The 22,573-nt window shown below is 39.0% G+C and overlaps 1 protein-coding gene across 6 annotated transcripts in view; it reads left to right on the top strand.

Moving 5' to 3' along the window:
• The window catches only part of ERC1 (ELKS/RAB6-interacting/CAST family member 1), a 539,472-nt gene that overhangs the window by 176,096 nt on the left and 340,803 nt on the right, over positions 1-22,573 (top strand). For all 6 annotated transcript variants that reach the window (XM_062194621.1, XM_062194626.1, XM_062194624.1 and 3 more), the window contains 4 exons: positions 7,990-8,127; positions 9,295-9,435; positions 10,976-11,116; positions 21,922-22,115. In XM_062194621.1, the coding sequence (XP_062050605.1) occupies positions 7,990-8,127; positions 9,295-9,435; positions 10,976-11,116; positions 21,922-22,115 (614 nt within the window). The remainder of the gene's footprint in view (positions 1-7,989; positions 8,128-9,294; positions 9,436-10,975; positions 11,117-21,921; positions 22,116-22,573) is intronic.

The following is a 22,573-nucleotide window of genomic DNA, read 5'->3' as shown; positions in this document are numbered from 1 at the left end:
TAAGAAATTAACAACAAAAGCTAATAATGAAGTAGAACAATTACAACAATGTATTGTAGTAAGTTTGCCAGCATCTTATATTTTGGGACATTACTGAGTAAAATAAAAGTTACTTGAATGTAAGTACTGTGATACTGCAACACCAGACCTGATAATGGAGATGGCTGCTGAGTGACTAATGGGCAGGTAGCATGTGCAATGTGGATATGCTGGACAAATGAATGATTTACTTCCTAGGCAGGATGGAGTGGGACCATACAAGATTTTATCATGTTACTCAGAATGGTGTGCAATCTAAAATTTAAGAACTGTTTATTTTTTTAAAATTTTATTTAATAAATATAAATTTTGAAAGTACAACTTTTGGATTATAGCGGCTTCCCCCCCCCCCCCATAACCTCCCTCCCACCCGCAAACATCCCATCTCCCACTCCCTCTCCCATCCCATTCTTCATTAAGATTTATTTTCAATTATCTTTATATACAGAAGATCAACTTGGTATATACTAAGTAAAGATTTCAACAGTTTGCACCCACACAGATACACAAAGTATAAAGTACTGTTTGAGTAGTAGTTTTACCGTTAATTCGTATAGTACAACACATGAAGGACAGAGATCCTACATGGGGAGCAAGTGTACAGTGACTCCCGTTGTTGATTTAACAATTGACACTCTTATTTATGACATCAGTATCACCTTAGGCTCTTGTCATGAGCTGCCAAGGCTTCCGCCTCTTGAGTTCACCAACTCCGACCTTATTTGGACAAGGCCATAATCAAAGTGGAAGTTCTCTCATCCCTTCAGAGAAAGGTACCTCCTTCTTTGGTAGCCCATTCTTTCCTCTGGGATCTCACTCACAGAAATCTTTCATTTAGGTCATTTTTTTTTGGCCACAGTGTCTTGGCTTTCCTGGCCTGCAAAACTCTCATGGGCTTTTTAGCCAGATCCGAATGCCTTAAGGGCTGATTCTGAGGCCAGAGTGCTGTTTAGGGCATCTGCCATTCTGTGAGTCTGCTGTGTATCCCACTTCCCATGTTGGATCGTTCTCTCCTTTTTAATTCTATCAGTTATTATTAGCAGACACTGGTCTTGTTTATGTGATCCCTTTGACACTTAATCCTATCATTATGACCAATTATGAACTGAAACTGATCACTTTGACTAGTGAGATGGCATTGGTACATGCCACCTTGATGGGATTGAATTGGAATCTCCTGGCACATTTCTAGCTCTACCATTAGGGGTAAGTCCGAGTGATCATGTGCCAAACTGTATATCTCCTCCCTCTCTTATTCCCATTCTTTTATTTAACAGGTTTCACTTTTCAGTTAAATTTAAACACCTAAGAGTAATTGTGTGTTAATTAAAGAGTTCAACCAGTGGTAATAAGTAGAACAACAACAAAAAAATACTAAAAGGAATAAAATAGTAACTCATTCCTCAACAGTCAGGACAAGGGCTGATCAAGTCATTGTTTCTCATAGTGTCCATTTCACTTCAACAGGCTTCCTTTTTGGTGCTCAGTTAGTTGTCACAGATCAGGGAGAACATATGATATTTGTCCCTTTGGGACTGGCTTATTTCACTCAGCATGATGTTTTCCAGATTCCTCCATTTTATTGCAAATGACTGGATTTCATTTTTTTTAACTGCTGTATAGTATTCTATAGAGTGCATATCCCATAATTTCTTTATCCAGTCTTCTGTTGATGGCCATTTAGGTTGATTCCATATCTTAGCTATTGTGAATTGAGCTACAATAAACATTGAGGTGCAGACAGCTCTTTTATTTGCCAATTTAATTTCCTTTGGGTAAATTCCAGGGAGTGGGATGGCTGGGTTGTATGGTAGGGTTATATTCAGGTTTCCGAGGAATCTCCAAACTGTCTTCCATAGTGGTTTTACCAGTTTGCATTCCCAACAGTAGATTAGTGTACCTTTTCCCCCACATCCTCACCAGCATCTGATGTTATTTGATTTCTGTATGTAAGCCATTCTAACCAGGGTGAGGTGAAACCTCATTGTGATTTTAATTTGCATTTCCCTGATGGCTAGTGATCCTGAACATGTGTCTGTTGGCTGTTTGGATTTCCTCTTTAGAAAAATGTCTATTTAGGTCCTTGGCACATCTCTTAAGTGGGTTGTTTTGTTTTTGTGGATTTCTTGAACTCTGTAGATTCTGGTTATTAATCCTTTATCAGTTGCATAATTTGCAAATATTTTCTCCCATTCTGTTGGTTGCCTCTTCACTTTCCTGTTTCTTTTGCCATACAGAAACTTCTCAACTTGATGTAATCCCAGTTGTTAATTCTGGCTTTGACTGGCTGTGCCTCTAGGGTCTTTTCCAAGAAATCTTTGCCTGTGCCTATATCTTGCAGGGTTTCTCCAATGTTCTCTAATAATTTGATGGCATCGGGTCATAGGTTTAGATCTTTAATCCATGTTGAGTGGATTTTTGTGTAAGGTGTAAGGTAGGGGTCTTGCTTCATGCTTCTGGATGTGGAAATCCAGTTTTCCCAGCACCATTTGTTGAATAGACTGTCCTTGCTCTAGGAATTGGTTTTAGAATCTTGATCAAATATAAGTTGGCTGTGATGTTTGGATTGATTTCTGGTGTTTCTGTTCTCTTCCATTGGTCTATCCATCTGTTTCTGTACCAGTACCATTCTGTTTTGTTTATAACTGCCCTGTAGTAAGTCTTTTTTTTTTTTTATTTTAATTTTAATTTTTTTTTTTTTTTTTGGACAGGCAGAGTGGACAGTGAGAGAGAGACAGAGAGAAAGGTCTTCCTTTTGCCATTGGTTCACCCTCCAATGGCCGCTGCGGCTGGTGCGCTGCGGCCGGCACACCGTGCTGATCCGATGACAGGAGCCAGGTGCTTCTCCTGGTCTGCCATGGGGTGCAGGGCCCAAGGACTTGGGCCATCCTCCACTGTGCTCCCGGGCCACAGTAGAGAGTTGGCCTGGAAGGGGGGCAACCGGGACAGAATCGGTGCCCCGACCAGGACTAGAACCCGGTGTGCCGGCGCCGCAAGTCGGAGGATTAGCCTATTGAGCCATGGTGCCGGCCCTGTAGTAAGTCTTGAAATCTGGTATGGTGATGCCTCCAGCTTTGTTTTTGTTGTACAGTATTGCTTTAGCTATTCGAGGTCTCCGTGCCTCCATATGAATTTCAGCATCATTTTTTCCAGATCTGAGAAGAATGTCTTTGGTATTTTGATTGGTATTGCATTGAATCTATAAATTGCTTTTGGGAGAATGGACATTTTGATGATATTGATTCTTCCAATCCATGAACATGGAGGCTTTTTCCATTTTTTGGTATCCTCTTCTATTTCTTTCTTTAAGGTTTTGTTATTCTCATTGTAGAGATCTTTGACATCGATGGTTAAGTTTATTCCAATGTATTTGATTGTTTTTGTAGCTATTGTGAATGGGATTGATCTTAGAAGTTAAGAACTGTTTATTTCTAGAATTTTCCACATAGTATTTTCAGACTTTTGTTGACCTTTGTCAACTAAAAACACAGAAAACAAAACCAGGACTACTATTTTCATTATCCGGTGCTCCTTAGTCCACCTGTGTGTAAGTAAACCGGCTTTCTAATAGTCCTAGCAACCTTTAGCCTTGAAATTTAGAGCAAATAGATTATTTTAATAAAATCATGATACTGAAATTCTTAGCTCATCAGCTTTAGTGTGTTTTGATTGGATATATATCCCTGGCAAGAAAGAGGTATAGAAGCATGTGCAGTGACTTGGTACCTCCTTGCTGCAGTACAGGATAAACTTTTCATATAAATGGTTTTTATAGTAATATTCTCTTCTCTTCTCTTCTCTTCTCTTCTCTTCTCTTCTCTTCTCTTCTTTTCTTGTTTATAGTGAGATGCTTTGTATGATTAATTTTCATTTTTTTACCATGGAATATATTATTTATAGCACAGTAATGAAAGATAGAATTCCGGCCAGCGCCGTGGCTTACCAGGCTAATCCTCCGCCTTGCGGCGCTGGCACACCGGGTTCTAGTCCCGGTTGGGGTGCCAGATTCTATCCCGGTTGCCCCTCTTCCAGGCCAGCTCTCTGCTATGGCCCGGGAAGGCAGTGGAGGATGGGCCAAGTCCTTGGGCCCTGCACCCTCATAGGAGACCAGGAAAAGCACCTGGCTCCTGGCTTCGGATCAGTGAGATGCGGCGGCCATTGAAGGGTGAACCAATGGCAAAAGGAAGACCTTTCTCTCGGTCTCTCTCTGTCTCTCTCTCACTATCCACTCTGCCTGTCCAAAAAAAAAAAGAAGATAGAATTCCATAGTTAGATGGCCCAGTATTATATAATAGTTTTGTGATGATATTTAAATAGTTATTTATACAAAGTCCTCATAACAGTGTCTGGTACATATATCGAACACTCTTTAAAAAGTTTGTTTGTTTGTTTATTGTTTTTGAGAGAGAGACTGAGAGAGCAAGATTTCATCCACTGGTTCACTCCTAAATGCCTGCAATGGCCTAGACAAGAAACTCAACCTGGGTTTCCCCTGTGGGTGGCAGGGACCCAGCCACTTGAGCCTTCACCTGCTGCCTCCCAGGGTGCACATTAGCAGGAAGCTGGAATCAGAAGTGGGATTCAAATCTAGGCATTTTGGTGTGAGATACAAGTGTTTCAACCAGCACGTTAATTGGTAGACCAAACACTTGCCCTGGTACAATGTTTTTATTTTTATTTTTTAAATATATATCTCATTTATAATTAAGAGATAGTTTTTCATTCTTAACATGTTAAAAGTTAAAAAGATTAAGATTATTGTAATCGGTTTTTTGTAGATTATAAGATCTATGCAGACCTTGTGTGACTGGATAGCTTGTCATGCACCTCATGTTTTGGTTTGGTCCTTGCAGAACTGTGGTTTGTAAGATCACAATTTTGACAGTTTTGGAATTCTATTTTGCTATCTTGCAGCCAAGAGGAAAAGAAGCAAACCATTTTTCATTCCACATTTTCCTAGAGAGGTATTCATTTCCTTTGGTATTGGAAACATGTAGGAGTCTCTAGAATTATACCTGGGCCCGTATTGTGGCACGGCAGGTCACGTCAAGTCTTGCAGCGTCAGCATCTTACATCGGGCTGCCAGGTCAAGTCCTGGCTGCTTCACCTCTTTTCCAGCTTCCTGCTGGTGTTCCATTTTCCAGCTTCTGGAGTCCAGTCGTCCTTCTGAAGGCTTTTGCAGTGAGGGAAGTTCACAGAGTGGCAGTGGCTGAACTACCTGGAACCTCTCCCAGGAGCATAGCCATGACGTTGAGTGTAATGGTGCCAAAAAAGAAGATCGCAGGTGTTTCTGCAGCATCTCCCTGGTGTGCCTGATTAAGTACAGTCTTTTCAAGTGTTGACTGCACCTGTTATTAGGACTACTTTCTCCATACCACTCATGTGGAAGACCCAAACTGAATTCCTGACTTTTGGTTCAGCCTGGCCCAGTCTTTGTTGTTGGGGGTATTTGGGAAGTGATCCAGTAGATGGAAGATCATTCTCCCTCTCTCTGCCTCCCATCCCTTCCCTTTCCTCATCACTCTCCTTTCTTTATCTGTTTTCTCTCTATGCCTTTCAAATAAGTTGGAAAAAAAACTTTCAAATAGCTTAAGTCCATACTTAGATTTCATTCATTTACTGATTAACGAACTAATTTTTACTTAAGACCCGATCCTATCAAAATATAAAGATACAGAAATGAGGTGCTGAGGCAGGACCCATATCTACTTGTGGGAATGCGGGAAAACAAATAATGTGTATAGTTGGGGATTAGCCAGAAGAATGGACGTCAGTATGATAAATGCATTGGTGGATGGGAGAATGGAGATGTGTGTCTGTTTGCATATATAGTTTGGCTTCAGCTACATGATTGGGGAACTGTATTACCATCCCTTAACATTATAAAAATGAGTCGGTTCATTTTTTCTTTCCATCACTAGTACCTGGCACACAGTAGAGCATTCAATAGACGTTTTTGAGCAAATGAATACATGTAAGTGTACATGAAGCAATCGCTACAGTAAAAAGTTTCATTGAAAATGCTTTATGTTTAAAGGATAATATAAAAATCTAACATAACCCTAATATTTAAAAAGTTTTTCCTTTATACTGATGTCTCATCTTTCTACTGTATATCTGTTGTATTTGCTGTCCTGCCTCAGTTCTTCATGAAGGAAACCCTCTTGGCATTTACGGTGTCATTTTTGAAGTAATTCTACTCTGGCCCTTTTCCCACTGTCCCTTTCTCCACTCTCATCTCTTCATTGAGTCTTTTCTCCTAGTTACTCGCCTTATTGTGTTAGGGATCTGTTTCTGTGTGTGTTTTCATAACCTGTGTGTGTGTCTTTGTTCTAGCTATAAATACTGAGTTTAAGATTTAGCATGTAACTCTGGAAATTTTTTTTAGTTTCTTTTTTTCCCTTCATATTAATGTGATAGTAATAGGAAGAAAACAGAGTCAATGTAGTTCATGGGTACAGTTCTAAGAATATAATGATTCTAACTTCCTTTTGTTCCCTCCTTCTCTGTTTCTTTTGTATTAAATTTTAAATTAAATTATAATCAAAAGCTTAATGGTGTACTACAAGAGCTTAACAAGTAAAAAGTAAAAAGACCATAGTTCAACAGGAATATAGGAAAGGGTATAAACAATCAAATGAAAGGATACCAATTTTACTCATATACAGTGATTTTAAAAATAATAACAGATTATTAGAATTATAGTAATAAATCATTCTTAACATTTGACAAAAATATAAAACAGTTTGGCAAAACTATATTTGCAGCAATACTAATATGCATAGACATTTCTTTTTTTTCTTTTTGTTTTTAAATTTTGCTTAATTTTTGGCCGGCGCCGTGGCTTAACAGGCTAATCCTCCGCCTTGCGGCGCTGGCACACCGGGTTCTAGTCCCGGTTGGGGCGCCGGATTCTATCCCGGTTGCCCCTCTTCCAGGCCAGCTCTCTGCTATGGCCCGGGAAGGCAGTGGAGGATGGCCCAAGTCCTTGGGCCCTGTACCCGCATGGGAGACCAGGAGAAGCACCTGGCTCCTGGCTTCGGATCAGCGAGATGCGCCGGCCGCAGCGGCCATTGGAGGGTGAACCAACGGCAAAAAGGAAGACCTTTCTCTCTGTCTCTCTCTCTCACTATCCACTCTGCCTGTCAAAAAGAAAAAAAAAATTTTTTTTGCTTAATTTTTAAAAATTTTAACACACATATATAAGGGAGAACATGTGATATTTGTCTTTCTGTGTCTGGCTTATTTCCTCCAGTTACACCCATTTTGATGCAAATGATATAATTTCATTCTTTTCTATAACTGAATAATATTTCATTGTATATACTTATATACCACATTTTCTTTATCTTTTCTTCTGATTTTGGATGCATTGTTTAATTCTCTGTTTTGGCTATAATGAACAGTGCTGGTATAAACATGGTGGTCCAGGTATCTCTTATAATGTGTTCATGACTTTCAGGTATATACCCCGTAGTGGGATTGCTGAATCATATAACCAGTCTATTTCTAGTTTTTAAAGAAATCTTCACACTTTTTTCCACAGTGGCTGCACTAATTTACATTCCCACCAACAGTGTATAAATGTTCCCCTTTTTCCAGGTCCTCGCCAGCATTTGTTACTTTCTGTCTTTTGGATTTTAGCCATTCTGATGGGGTGAGGTGATCTCTCATAGTAGTGTTGATATGTATTTCCCTAATGACTGGTGATGTTGAGATTTTTTTTCATATGTTTATTGGCCATTTGTATTTCTTTTTTTGAGAAATGTCTGTTGAGGTCCTTTGCCCATTTCTTCACTGGATTGCTTGTTCTGAAACCCTTAGGATTAAATTATTTCTACAGAACACAGACAACCCTAATCTGTTTCCAATTAAAATGATTTTTATTGTGTCTTATTTGTATTCTTCTTAATGTCTTTTTTTCTCTCTTAAATGTGTATGCACACTCAGATTGAAAACCTTCAAGAGCAGCTTAGAGATAAGGAAAAGCAGATGAGCAGCTTGAAAGAACGAGTCAAGTCTTTGCAGGCTGACACCACCAACACAGACACTGCCTTGACAACCTTGGAGGAGGCCCTCGCGGAGAAAGTGAGTGACCAGCCCAGACTTCTCAGGCAAATTCCTTCTGCTTTCTCATTCATCTAAAATTGGATACAGAATACAATGACATCCCCCTGGGCAAAAGGGAAAAGATCTCCTCTGTTGTATGGTTGGCATACATGGTGTAAAAGGGAAAGAAAATCCATTTAGTCTTTGCCAGTTTAAGCATCTGCTGCTAGGCAAGATGGATTCCACACTCGAGGGCAGTGGCTGAACTTTCTAAAGAATCACTCATATGTTTCCCATTTACCGTCTTCTGAAAGAAGAACAGGAGTGTGAGAATACCAGACAATGACATCAGAAGGCGATACATAATTAGTTCTCCTTAAATACCTAATTTGGAATCTAATATATTTCTAGATTTTAGTTCTTAATAAAGTATGCTTGCTAATTTCCTAGTTTTGACGCTACCATTTCATTTTATCTTTGTGAGCAAGCCTAGTTTTTCAGGAATGGCTAACTACAGAAGCGGTCCATTCTCCCCAGTGTTAGTATCTTAGAAGCAGGCCTTAGGGAATTTTAATTGAAAATTTTTTGAAGGAACAAGGTCATTGTCCTGTAAGTCTTTTGCACTCAGAATGCTTCAGGCTGCCTTCCAGAGTCAAGGCTTCGTCCCTGAATGAATTTAGAAATAATGCTAAAAATAATAAAATCGCTTCAACTTTTAAACTTCCCAAGTATCTGTTGACAGAAGTACATTTTACTGGTTTCCCTTCGTGTTATCTTCCTTTATAATTTTAGCTCAAAATATCATTTTCCCTCATCCCACCTTTATTTGAGTGTGTGAATTATGACTTGTTTCCATTGTCTTGTAGGGAACATTTGAATAATAAATAAGGAAGAAATATTTGTTAGTTACTGTCCTTAGGGTATATATATAACTTTTTAGCTATTTGGGAAATGAATAAATAGAGATATCTAATACTAGTTGAAATTATAGGAAAAGAAAACTTGGTATTCAAAAGAACATATCCAGGTCTTTGTTATGGCAAGCTGTGTCAGAGGGATGGACTCTTTAAAAAGTAAATTCTTATAAAACTTATCACTGTGTTTTGAACAGAGAATGGAGGTGTGAAATTTTTCTAGCTAAAAGAATTACAGTGATGATATAAGCATGACAAGTAATTTTCTCATGTATTGATGTGCTGTTATCAGGAGCGGACAATTGAACGCTTAAAGGAGCAGCGGGATCGAGATGAACGGGAAAAGCAAGAGGAAATTGATAACTACAAAAAAGATCTGAAAGATCTGAAAGAAAAAGTTAGCCTGTTGCAAGGAGACCTCTCAGAGAAAGAGGTGATATCATCAAAATGAAATTGCTTGGTCTGCTAAGTCATTGCATTAAGTGTATTTGTTGTTGTTGCTTAAAAAATGTATATATGAAAGTGTCTGATGCAAGGTTTGCTAATGCTTAACAGCAAACTTTCTTTGAGTCCCTTAAGGGATATTTCAGGAAGCTTTACAAGGGCATAGTAGATTGGTTTATTCATTTTTTTGAGTCTTAGGACTCCTTTACAAATTTTTTTTAAAAGATTTATTTATTTACTTGAAAGTCAGAGTTACACAGAGAGAAGGAAAGGCAGAGAGAGAGAGGTCTTCCATCTGCTGGTTTACTCCCCAGTTGGCTGCAATCCCTGGAGCTGCGCCGATCTGGAGCCAGGAGCTTCTTTTGGGTCTCCCACGTGGGTGCAGGGGCCCAAGGACTTGGGCCATCTTCTACTGCTTTCCCAGGCCATAGCAGAGAGCTGAATTGGAAGTGATGCAGCCAGGTCTCGAACTGGCGCCCATATGGGATGCTGGCACTGCAGGTAGTGGCTTTACCTGCTACGCCACAGTGCTGGCCCCATTTACTGTGTTTCGAGTAGTTTTTTTACTTGTGAAGCATTTTCATAGATGCTGAAATACCTGAAGCTTTATTATATTTGGAGAAATATTGTAATAAAAGTAAGGAAAGTGACAGATAATAGTTGTTATTTCTAACTATTAAAGTGAATCACAACTATTAGGTGCCTTAATATACTTTGATCTTTTTTGGAGAATTCTAATAATGTGACCTAAACAGCAAAAAATTCCGAATGCCTAAATTCCTAGTGCTTGAGCTTTAAGAGGATTTTCTCTGGATTTTTTATTTTTAAAGATTTATTTATTTTATTTGAAAGTTACAGAGAGGCAGAGGCAGAGAGAGAGAAAGAGAGGGATCTTCCATTCGCTGGTTCACTCCCCAGATGGCTGCATCGGGTGGAGCTGTGCCAATCTGAATCCAGGAGCTTCTTTTGGGTTTCCCACGCGGGTATAGGGGCCTGAGGACTTGGACCATCTTCTACTGCTTTCCCAGGCCATAGCAGAGAGCTGGATCAGAAGTAGAGCAGCTGGGACTTGAACTGATGCTCATATGGGATGCCAGCGCCACAGGCAGCAGTTTTACCCATTTCACCATAGCGCCGGCCCCTGGATTTTTTTTCTGATATTTTTAGGAAAATTTATGGAAGTTCATTCTTAATAGAATTTTTTCCTAAAAGGAAAAATGTTTTATGTTTAATTATGTAGTCACTAAAGTTGATTATTTATTCACAAAATTCGTCCTACTTTTATTTTCTGAGAATGTGTATATTTCAGTTGAACTCCTTATATCACTGTTCAATTGGTATTTCTTGAGAATCTCATTTTAGTTATAACTTGAAACCTAAAGCTCATATTGTTTTATGTTTCATGAATGTTAGGAGTTGGCAATGAAATAAAACTACAAGCCACCATGATAATACATTTAAAAGTTTAAGTTTTCATTGTGTTTAAAAGTCAGTATTTAATCTTGGTGTGTATTATTTATTTCTTTCAGGCATCACTTTTGGATCTGAAAGAGCATGCTTCTTCCCTGGCTTCCTCAGGACTGAAAAAGGACTCGCGGCTGAAGACACTGGAGATTGCTTTGGAGCAGAAGAAGGAGGAGTGTCTGAAAATGGAATCACAGTTGAAAAAGGTTCAAGGACAATGTTCCGTTTTTCTTGCTTTTCTTTATTTAAGAACATAGTAAAAATCCTAGGTCATTTATAGGGAATAACTTCACAGTGGAATAATCTCCAAAGCTCAAAATTATCTTCATGCCTTTTATTAATTCTTTTAGCACTCTTACCCCCCACTTATTTTATTCATGAGAATCCCCAAATTCTTGGGTAATGGACAATTTAGAGGAAAATTAAGACATAAAACTCCCTTATATATAATATATGAGAATATAGTATTAACATTTCAATTATCCTGTATTTATAGAAGGAGATAAAGAAACATTGTTAGTTACCCATACTGGTAAATATTAGGCATAGTGCACATATGTGCTATTTCTTTGATTTCTACTTCTCTAGTGTTTTTAATAGTTTATAGTTTTCAGAACACTGTCTTTTTTTTTTTTTTTTTTTTTTTTTTTTTTTTTTTTTTGAGAGGCAGGCAGGAAGACAGAGACGAGAGCTTCTATCTGCTGGTTCTCTCCCCAAATTCCTGCAGTGGTCAGGAACTCAGTCCAGGTCTCATGGCAGGAACCCAATCACTTGAACACACTGCTGCCTCCCAGGGTCTGCATTAGCTGGAGGCTAGATTCAGGAGCTAAAATTGGGACGCCAGCTCAAGTACTGTAATATAGAACATGAGCATCTTAGCTGGTAGGCTAACCACCGTTCTGCCCTTTTGTGTTCTTATCTGTGAGTTATCAACGCTGTGAGAGTTGGATTTAGACTTTTGAGTAGTTAAGTGATCTGGGTTCAGGTCACGTGATGACTAATGGGTTTGTTGTCTTCTCATGTATTTGGTATATTTAACATGATAATTTCGTTTGGAAAATGCTAAAAATAAAATCACATTTGAAGCTTAGGAGAGGAAGAAAATCTAGTGTCTTTTTAAAAAAATATTTATTTATTTGAAAGTCAGAGTTACATAGAGAAGGAGAGGCAGAGAGAAAGAGAAAGGGGGGGGGGGGGCTTCCATCCGCTAGTTCACTCCCTAGTTGGCTACAACAGCCGGAGCTGCACCCATCTGAAGCCAGGAGCCAGGAGCTTCTTCTGCGTCTTCCATGTGGGTGCAGGGGCCCAAGGACTTGGGCCATATTCTGCTGCTTTCCCAGGCCATAGCAGAGAGCTAGATCAGAAGTAGAGCAGCCAGGACTCAAACCGGTGCTCATATGGGATGCTGGCACTGCAGGTGGTGGCTTTACCTGCTATGCCACGGTACCAGCCCCCAAAAATCTAGTGTCTTAAAGTTACATACAAATGAGTAGGAAAGTACATTTTTTGAGATTAAGGATTCCATTTATGACCAATTCTGCTTTGATAGTTGGTTTTTATCTTTGTTCTTCATTAAAAGGGTAGAACTTATTTTCCATTTAATGCCTACATATTGAAGATGAAGCTGTTAGATATATTTAGGGTTATGAAACTGAGAGGTAACTATCATGAGTAATGGGCTAATTAATCTTCTAAACACCCCTGTTTATGACAACATTACAAATTCTTTATTGTTAATTTGAATCTTTCTCTGTGTCTTTTGTTTTTCTTGCTATTAATTCTGTTCTTTATTTTTTTTAACTTTTATTTAATGAATAAAAATTTCCAAAGTACAGCTTATGGATTACAATGGCTTTTCCCCCCCATAACTTCCCTCCCACCCTCAACCCTCCCCTCTCCCACTTCCCCTCCCCTTCCATTCACATCAAGATTCATTTTCAGTTATCTTTATATACAGAAGATCAGTTTAGCATATATTAAGTAAAGCTTTCAACAGTTTGCACCAACACAGAAACACAAAGCGAAAAATACTGTTTGAGTACTAGTTATAGCATTAAATCACAATGTACAGCACATTAAGGACAGAGATCCTACATGAGGGGTAAGTGCACAGTGGCTCCTGTTGTTGACTTAACAAATTGACACTCTTGTTTATGGCGTCAGTAATCACCCTAGGCTCCTGTCATGAGTTGCCAGGGCTATGGAAGCCTTTTGAGTTTGCTGACTCTGATCATATTTAGACAACGTCATAGTCAAAGTGGAAGTTCTCTCCTCCCTTCAGAGAAAGGTACCTCCTTTTTTGATGGCCCTTTCTTTCCACTGGGATCTCACTGGGATCTTTCATTTAGGTCATTTCTTTTTTTTTTTTTTTTTTTTTTTTTTTTTGCCAGAGTGTCTTGGCTTTCCATGACTGAAATACTTTCATGGGCTCTTCAGCCGGATCTGAATGCCTTAAGGGCTGATTCTGAGGCCAGAGTGCTGTTTAGGGCATCTTGCATTCTGTGAGTCTGCTGTGTATCCCACTTCCCATGTTGGATCGTTCTCTCCCTTTTTAATTCTGTCAATTGGTGTTTGCAGACACTAGTCTTGTTTTTGTGATCCCTTTGACTCTTACTCCTATCATTATGATCAATTGTAAACAGAAATTGATCACTCAGACTAGTGAGATGGCATTAGTACATGCCACCTTGATGGGATTGAATTGGAATCCCCTGGCACATTTCTAACTCTACCATTTGGGGCAAGTCCGATTGAGCATGTCCCAAATTGTACATCTCTTGCCTCTCTTATTCCCACTCTTATATTTAACAGGGATCACTTTTCAGTTAAATTTAGACACCTAAGAATAATTGTGTATTAATTAGAGTTCAACCAATAGTATTAAGTAGAACAAAAAAAAAATACTAAAAGGGATAAAGTATTAAGTTGTTCATCAACAGTCAGGGCAAGGGCTGATCAAGTCACCGTTTCTCATAGTGTCCATTTCACTTCAACAGGCTTCCTTTTTGGTGCTCGGTTAGTTGTCACTGATCAGGGAGAACATATGATATTTGTCCCTTTGGGACTGGCTTATTTCACCCAGCATGATGTTTTCCAGATTCCTCCATTTTGTTGCAAATGACCGGATTTCATTTTTTTTTTTTTACTGCTGTATAGTATTCTATAGAGTGCATATCCCATAATTTCTTTATCCAGTCTACTGTTGATGGGCATTTAGGTTGATTCCATATCTTAGCTATTGTGAATTGAGCTGCAATAAACATTGAGGTGCAGACCACTTTTTTGTTTGCCAATTTAATTTCCTTTGGGTAAATTCCAGGGAGTGGCATGGCTGGGTTGTATGGTAGGGTTATATTCAGGTTTCTGAGGAATCGCCAGACTGATTTCCATAGTGGCTTAACCAGTTTGCATTCCCACCAACAGTGGGTTAGTGTCCCTTTTCTCTTTTTTTTTTGACAGGCAGAGTAGATAGTGAGAGAGAGAGAGAGACAGAGAAAGGTCTTCCTTTTTGCTGTTGGTTCACCCTCCAATGGCTGCTGCGGCCGGCGCATCTCACTGATCCGAAGCCAGGAGCCAGGTGCTTCTCCTGGTCTCCCATGCGGGTGTAGGGCCCAAGGACTTGGGCCATCCTCCACTGCCCTCCCGGGCCATAGCAGAGAGCTGGCCTGGAAGAGGGGCAACCGGGATAGAATCTGGCACCCCAACTGGGACTAGAACCCGGTGTGCCGGCGCCGCAAGGCGGAGGATTAGCCTGTTAAGCCACGGTGCCGGCCAGTGTCCCTTTTCTCTATGTCTTAATACTTGTATAGTTGTTCACTCATGGGGCCTCATATTTTAGACTTTATTTATAAGAAAAATGTAACATTGTCTTTAGGTGGAGGAAGTAGGTGACTTTCTCCTTTGATTATTTCCTATCTATGGCTGTTTTCTTTACATATTTTCCTGTGTTTCATTCTGTACAGTTATTCCTTTTAACTCATTACTGATATTTTCTATTATACTGCTTCCACAATGCCCTACTCTAAAAAGGAGGTTGTTGGGGCCAGCTCCATGGCTCACTTGGTTAATCCTCTGCCTGCGGTGCCAGCATCCCATATGGACGCCGGTTTCTAGTCCCAGTTGCTCCTCTTCCAGGCCAGCTCTCTGCTGTGGCCCGGGAAGGCAGTGGAGGATGGCCCAAGTGCTTGGGCCCTGCACCTACATGGGAGACCAGGAGGAGGCACCTGGCTCCTGGCTTCGGATTGGCATAGTTCTGACCGTGGCGGCCACTTGGGGAGTGAACCAATGGAAAGGGAAGACCTTTCTCTCTGTCTCTCTCTCTCACTGTCTATAACTCTACCTGTCAAGTAAATAATTAAAATCTTAAAAAAAAAAAAAAAGGAGGTTGTTAACTGTATTTTCTATTAGTTGCATTTATTGCCCCCCACCCCCCTGCCTGCTATTCTGCTTTCTTTTTCTGTCTTCTCCGGTTTTCATTGAGCGTTTTCTCTGTTATCTTAGTGTATCAATTATACTTCTTAAAAATTTCTTTAAGAGGTTATCCTATGGTTTGCAGCATTTTAGCTTATTTAAACCTCTGTCAAATAACTCTGTCTTGCTTTGTATGTAGGGTTGATAGCTTATAGCACAGCAGTCCTGATTCTCCATTTTCCTTGTGATGACGATTATCATTCTTTTCATTTATCCATCTTTAGTCAGCTGGTACATTGTTATCAGTTTTACTTCAAACAATTATCTCTTAGATCCTTTAAGAAAAGCAAAAATGTAATGTCAACCTCTTTTTCTCCTGTCTGGCTCTCTTTCTTTGTTTATGTGAACTGTGTATGGATTTCTGACCTAGATGAAGTTCCTTCTCCCTCAAGAACTTCTTTTAACTTTTTTTATAGGGTGGATCTCCTGGCCATAATCCTTCAGGTTTTGTTTCTTTCTCCTTTTGAAGTGTAATCACTCTGGATCTAGATTTCTAGGTTGGTGTCCCTCCCCCCTTATATTCTAACCATTTCACCCTACTCTCTTCTTGCTTGTGTGGTTTCTGATGATATGTCTTCTGACATATCACATAGGATGTGTTTTCCCTGTGACTTTTTTCAAGCTTTAGTCTCTTTGTCTTTGGTTTTCTGAAGGTTGGGGTATGGTATGCTGAAATGTAGATTTTCAGGTGTTTAGTCTGCTTGCTCTGAGTTTCCTGGTTTATATGTCATTAATTTGGAAAAAATTCTCAGCCATTATTATTTAAAATAGTCTTTGCTTCCGTGCCTCTTTTTTCTTTCTAGAATTCCATTTGTATTTGTTTTACCTTTTGAAATTGCTTCACAGTTCTTGGGTGTTCTGTACTATTGGTTCCCCCCCCCCCCCCCTTCTTTTTCTTTGTGTATTTCAGTTTAATAAGTTTCTGTTGACCTGCCTTTAAGCTCACAAATTCTTTCTTTGGCTACATCCAATCTACTGATGAGCCCATCAAAGCTGTTCTTTATTTTACTTATATGTTTTTGATTTCAGCATTTCCTTTTGATATTCTCCAAGTTTCCACCTTTGTGCTTATTTTACCTATCTGTCCTTGTGTGTTGTCTACCTTTCCCATTAGAACCATTAATGTGTGTATGTGTGTGGTTTTTTTTAAAAAGATTTATTTATTTGAAAGTCAAAGTTACAAAGAGAGAGGGATAGAGAGAGCCTCTATTTGCTGGTGTACTCCCCAGATGGTTGCAATGGCCAGTGCTGGGCCAGGCCGAAGCCAGGAGTCTCGAACTTCTTTCAGGTCTCCTATGAGGGTAGCCGGGAGGCCATCCCCTGCTGCTTTTCCCAGGCCATTAGCAGGGAGTTAGATTCGAAGTGGAACAGCCTGGACACGAGCCGGCACCCAAATGGGATGCTGGCATTACTACAAACGGTGGCCGTGCGTCCTTAACATATTCATCATAAGTGTTTTAAATTCCCTGTGAGATAATGCCAATATCTGTGTTGAATGTCTAAGTCTAGTTCTGGTGCTTGCTACATCTTTTGAGATTATGTTGTCTTCTTGCCTTTTAGCGTTATCATCTAAGTTTTTTTTTTTTTAATGGAAATCTGGCTATTGCAACTGTTACTTAGATAAATCAGCCTGTTGTGTACTAGTTTGTGGTGGTGGTTGTTAATCAGAGTAGAAGTTAGACTGTATTTAAAGTTTGCTACAGGCACCAGAGGCTTCAAATTGCTCTGGTATCCTTGTTTCCCTTGCTGACTTTGGGCTTCCCTCTTCAGAGAATCTGTATCTTGCAATTCTTTCAGTCATAATTCACTATTCCTATCCTGGAGCTTTCTTATGTAGCGGTGAGGTACAGGGGGAGGGTTAACATTCTATAATTTTGTGACTAAGTCTCAGTATTTTTTAGGCCTGCCTTTCTGGTTATGATTTTTTTTAAAAAAAATAATTCATTTATTAATTTTTATTTGTTGTGATTTTTTTTTAATTTGAAAGGCAGAAGGACACATAGAGACAGAGAGGGAGAGATCTCTCACTCCCCAAGTGCCTTTAATAGCCAGGGCTGAGCCAGGTGAAAGCCAGGAGCCTGGAATTTGATCTGGGTCTCTCACGTGGGTGGCAGGGATCCAAGTACTAGAGCCATGACCTTCTACCTCCCAGGGTGTGCAGTAACATGAAGTTGAATTGGAAGCTGAAGCATTTTGATGTGGAATATAGGTGTTCCATGCAGTGTATTAATCACTGTGCCAAACACCCACCTCCGTGGCTGTGCTCTGAGCAACCATTTCTTAGCTTTTTTTCTCTGTGATAGGATGGGATTAGAGTGGGACCATTGTCTTCCCAGATAGTATAAAGCTCTGGTGAAATCTTTACTCCTAAAAGGTCAGCCTTTGAAAAAACACAGGGAAGAAAAAAAGGAAGAGAGAGTGAGAAATAAGCATACCAAAGGAAGCAGCCTTTGGAGTTGATTTTCCCCCTTCCTCTGCCAGAGCAGTGAGACCTTCTCAGCTTTTCACTTCAGGAAACTGGGGGAGAATTGTAGAAGCCATGAGAGCATCCCTAAAACTGACCCCAGGACTTTGTTACTTTCTTATGTGGCCTCATTCAGCCTCTGGTGATTCTTCAAAATTGGCATTTCTGAGTCTCAGGACTTGCCTACCTCTCCATTTTTTGGGGGGGACAGTTTTCCCTTTGACCTTCGTTTTCTAGTAGGTCCAGGATAAGTCATTCATTTTCAGATTGTGTAGCATTTTGTTGTTATAAGGCCAAGAGTAATGACTTGCAGTCTTTGCATGTTGGAGGTGAAGTTATTGTGATTTCCCATGTGGAACAGACTTACTCATTATTACTTCATGAAAATATTTAAATGAATTTTGCCATTTAGAATTAAATCTAAAATATTAAAAAAAACTGATTTATTGCCTATATTTGAGAATCAGATGTTGTTTTTGTAAATATCACATAAATATACATGAAATTAGTAAGCCAATTGTCTCCAGGAATTTGAGAGTAAATCTTACAAGTCTATGAATTAACAATATGCTTGTCTTGTACAGCTTTTTAGTTCTGTTACTCATATATGTCAAATATGTATAAAGTATTTACTTATTTGAAAGGCAGAGTTACAGAGCGGGAGAGAGAGATCCTCCCTCTATTGATCCGCTCCTCAAATGACCACAATGGCTGGGGTTGAGCTGGGCCAAAGCCAGGAGCCAGGAACTTCCTTTTGGTCTCCCACATAAGTGTCAGGAACCCAAGGACCTGGGCCATCCCCTGCTGCTTTTTCCAGGTTATTAGAAGGGAGCTGGATTGGAAGTAGAGCAGCTGGGACTCCAGCTGGTGCTCATATGGGATGCTGACATCCCATGCTGTGGCTTTATCTGCTGTGCCACAGTGCTGGCTCCAATCATACATGTTTTAATTTGACATGTATGAAATGCAAAAGAATAAAATCTTTGCTTCCAGTGTATGTGTATTGAGGATTTAAATGCTTTTGTTTCATATGATCAGCAGTGAGGTGGGTGGGGGCGATAGAGAGCAAGCTCCTGTCCACTGGTTACTCTCCAAATGTCCACAGTGGTTGGCCCTGGGCCCTGGAACCAGGAGCTGGGAATACCTTCCAGGTCTTCATGTGGATGGCAGGAACTCCATTACCTGAGCCATCACCACTGCCCCTCAGTTCTGTGTTAGCAGGAAGCTGGAGTTGGGAGTGGAGCCAGGATTGGAGTCCAAGCACTACCAAATGGGATGCAGGCATTCTAACTGCTAGGCTAAATGCCCTCTTCTGTGTTGAGGTTTTAGTAATGTACAAGGTAGTCAGTTTCCTCTAGAAAAATGCCTGAGAATGGAAACTTATCTTTTGACTAAGTATTTTAAGGAGGACTGTTAATTATTAGGTCAATTTTTCTTGTCCAAAGGTGATTTTTTATACAGATATTGTTATTTTATTGAGGTTTGTGGCTTTTGCTTATGAGTAATCTTGTCATCTTCATACTCTAAAAGAAAACTGTAAAGAATATCTACATTTCCAAAGCACAGATTAATGGACAATTAGAATTTAAGAAGTAGAATAGGTGAGAGGTGATTAAAGCCATGAAAGTAAATAGCTTTATTCAGAAAATATCTTTCATACTAATGCTATGATGGACATAAGAAATACTTATATCTTGAATTAAACGTCATGTACCACAATTTAGAAATCCATTTTATAGAAATGTTTATAATACTTATTTGAAAATACATTTTTATTTAGTTTGTAGTGTTTTTTTATAAAGTTTTAAAAGTCTTTCAAACTATTTGATATTCTTAGAATATAATTTTAAAACCCAAATGAACTTAGCAAGAACTTGGATGTAAACTACTGTGATAGAAAGTGTCAAGTTTGCATTTGATCTTCTTGATCATCCTGGTGCTACATTTAACCTTGTACTCACATTCTGTTATTATTTTCTCCTCTCAGTCACAAGTCAGAGTTACCTCGGTGGCACTGAGCAGCAGTCAGCCTTCAGGTTTGCTTACAAAGTACTCTTGTGCCCCGGACTCAAAGCCCCCTTCTGCTGCTATTTCATCCAGCTTTTTTTGTGTATGCTGGGGATTTTCTTCTGCCTTAGTTTGCATCTTTAGTCACCTCCTCATTACCCCTCCCCAGTCCCCTGCACACACACCCTGTATATACATAGGGTCTGCTTTCTGTGAAGCATCTCCTCATGCTGTTCTATCTCCCTCATTCCTTTTCTGTTAGACACACTAGATTTAAGAAGTATCTGTAGCCCTCTGCAAATGAAGAAGTAACTACTACAGGAGTTTCTCTCCTACTGTCAACTCAAAAACTGGCAAATCAATCTGCAGCAACTGAATTTAGACCCTGGACAACAGTTAGTGCAGAACAGTGATCTCTTTTTACCTGCCAAATTTGAGCATGGTTTTTATTTCTTAAAATAGACTTCATAAGTTGAATGCTAAGGAAGCCAATATTTAAGACAGTTTAAAAAATACTTTTTCATCACGTTTTAAGCTTTAAGTACATGAACTTGGTAAAGGACTCAATCTTAAAAGAGTGGGTATTACTCCTACAAAATGTTTAGCATTTACCTAAACACTTCTCATTTATTCAAGAAACTTTGTATTGGAGCTTGCTGAAGTATTTTGTAAGATTATTTGTTTGTCCTTTAATAATTTGCAAACTAAATCTGTGCTGTTTTCCATGAAAGAAGGAAAAAGAAAACATCGTAATCTTAACCTAAATGCATTCCACCTGCAGAACTTGAGAGATTCAGGAGGCAAATTAAGGGCTTGAAAATTAGTTTTATATAATGGAAACTGTTTTAAAATGCATTTACAATATAACAGAATCCTGAATAAAAATTTTTTCTGTCATTTCTAAATGTGTTTCTTGATAGCTGACTTCATTTGTTCCATGTTGTTTTGTAAAACTGTGAGTCCTTGCATTAGGATTTTGCCCTGTGTGATGATAACCATTTTCTTAACTTAATTCCATTTTTATAGCACCACACTTGGTATATCTGTACGATTTTAGATACTCAGGACCAGAAGGACATGGAAGTGTGAATCTAGTGGGAATTAGGTGTCAGCACTGGTGCCTTTGCAGTAAGACCAGCAAGGAATCGCTGGTGGTACCTTTTGATACTGTCTTAGATCAGTAGCAGTTGAGTGGTTTGTTAGTTCACCTCACTAAACTCTGAAGCCTCTCTTAGCTTATGATTTTGGGCCTAATAATAAATATTCAGGAATGTAGTTTTTTTTTTTTAAACCTAGGAACCTTTAAGATATATAAGCTAAATATCTTTTTTATGGTATGGAAACTATATACAAAATTAGAAACTTTGTGCATTTCGTATATACAAATTTTGGATTCTTCCAACAGTACCCTCCTTCCCACCTCCACTCCCACCTTTCTTCCTCTTCCCTCCCCATTTCCATTCTTATTTTTTACAAAGATCTAATTTCAGTTAACTTTATACTCGTAAGATTAATCCTACACTAAGTAAGGAGTTTTTTAAAAAATCTAATCTGATTGGAACCTAAGATAGTTACTTTTCCATTTGCTACTTTTGTCTGTACAGTACCATTGCCCCTCTGCTGGTTCCACATCTGTGGTTTCAACTATTTGAAGTATGATGAAACCGTGTACTGGATGGGTATAGACTTCTTCCCTTTTGTGTCGTTGTTCCCTAAACAGTACAGCATAACAACTATTTACATAGTATTGGCATTATTATTAGGTATTATAAGTAAGCGAGAGCTGATTTTCAAGTATAAGAGTAGATTCTGGAGGTTATATTTTAATGCTGTGTCATTTTATTAAAGGACCGAACTTCCTCAGAGTTTGGTATCTGCAGTGGGTCATGAAAACCATCTCTAAGGATAACCAAAATGACTGTAATTAAGCAGAGTAAAGCCTTAAATATTGAAGACTAGTTATTAGGTATATAGTAATATTCTATTTAAATTGAAATGTTCTTTGGGTCAAGATTTGCTTCCAGCTACTGTTATGTGTATCTGGTAATATTTGAATACCTTTCTTTGTAGGCACATGAGGCAACCTTGGAAGCAAGAGCCAGTCCGGAGATGAGTGATCGAATACAGCAGTTAGAGAGAGAGATTTCCAGGTACAAAGATGAATCCAGCAAGGCTCAGACAGAAGTTGACCGTCTCTTAGAAATCTTGAAGGAAGTGGAAAATGAGAAGAATGACAAAGATAAGAAGATAGCTGAGTTGGAAAGGTAAGAAAAACAGGAAGCTGAATGAAGCTCACTAGGTTTGCCAAGCTAGAAGAATGGTTTTAAAACTCTGTACCTTTTTTCAGTATACCTGCCTCTGAATTTATTTTCCTGAAGGCTTGGTGTTATTTTACTAACTGCTTATTATTTTAGGTCAGTGTGAATCCTTTGTCACAGTCTCCAAAAGAAAGCACAGAATGGGAATAAACGGGGAAAATGTGGGCTTCAACATAATTGATTAGCAAATGAGAACATATGCATTAAGAAATCAAAGCTTTCTACTGGCTAATCAAGACAGTCAACTAGATGCTTGCTTTTTTTTTTTTTATTTTTCTATATAATGAGCAAATATTTCTCAAGTAGAAGGAGTTAATATTTTATCATTGGTGTAGACCTTTTTTGTTGAGCTGATACTCTCTTGAGCTATGAGGTCTTAGACTTTTCATGGTTTGCATTGTATA

The sequence above is a fragment of the Lepus europaeus genome, chromosome 6 (assembly GCF_033115175.1).
Source record: "Lepus europaeus isolate LE1 chromosome 6, mLepTim1.pri, whole genome shotgun sequence".
Classification (NCBI taxonomy): Eukaryota; Metazoa; Chordata; class Mammalia; order Lagomorpha; family Leporidae; genus Lepus; species Lepus europaeus.
The sequence above is the reverse complement of the archived record's forward strand: the minus strand, read 5'-3'. Positions and strand labels throughout refer to the sequence as shown.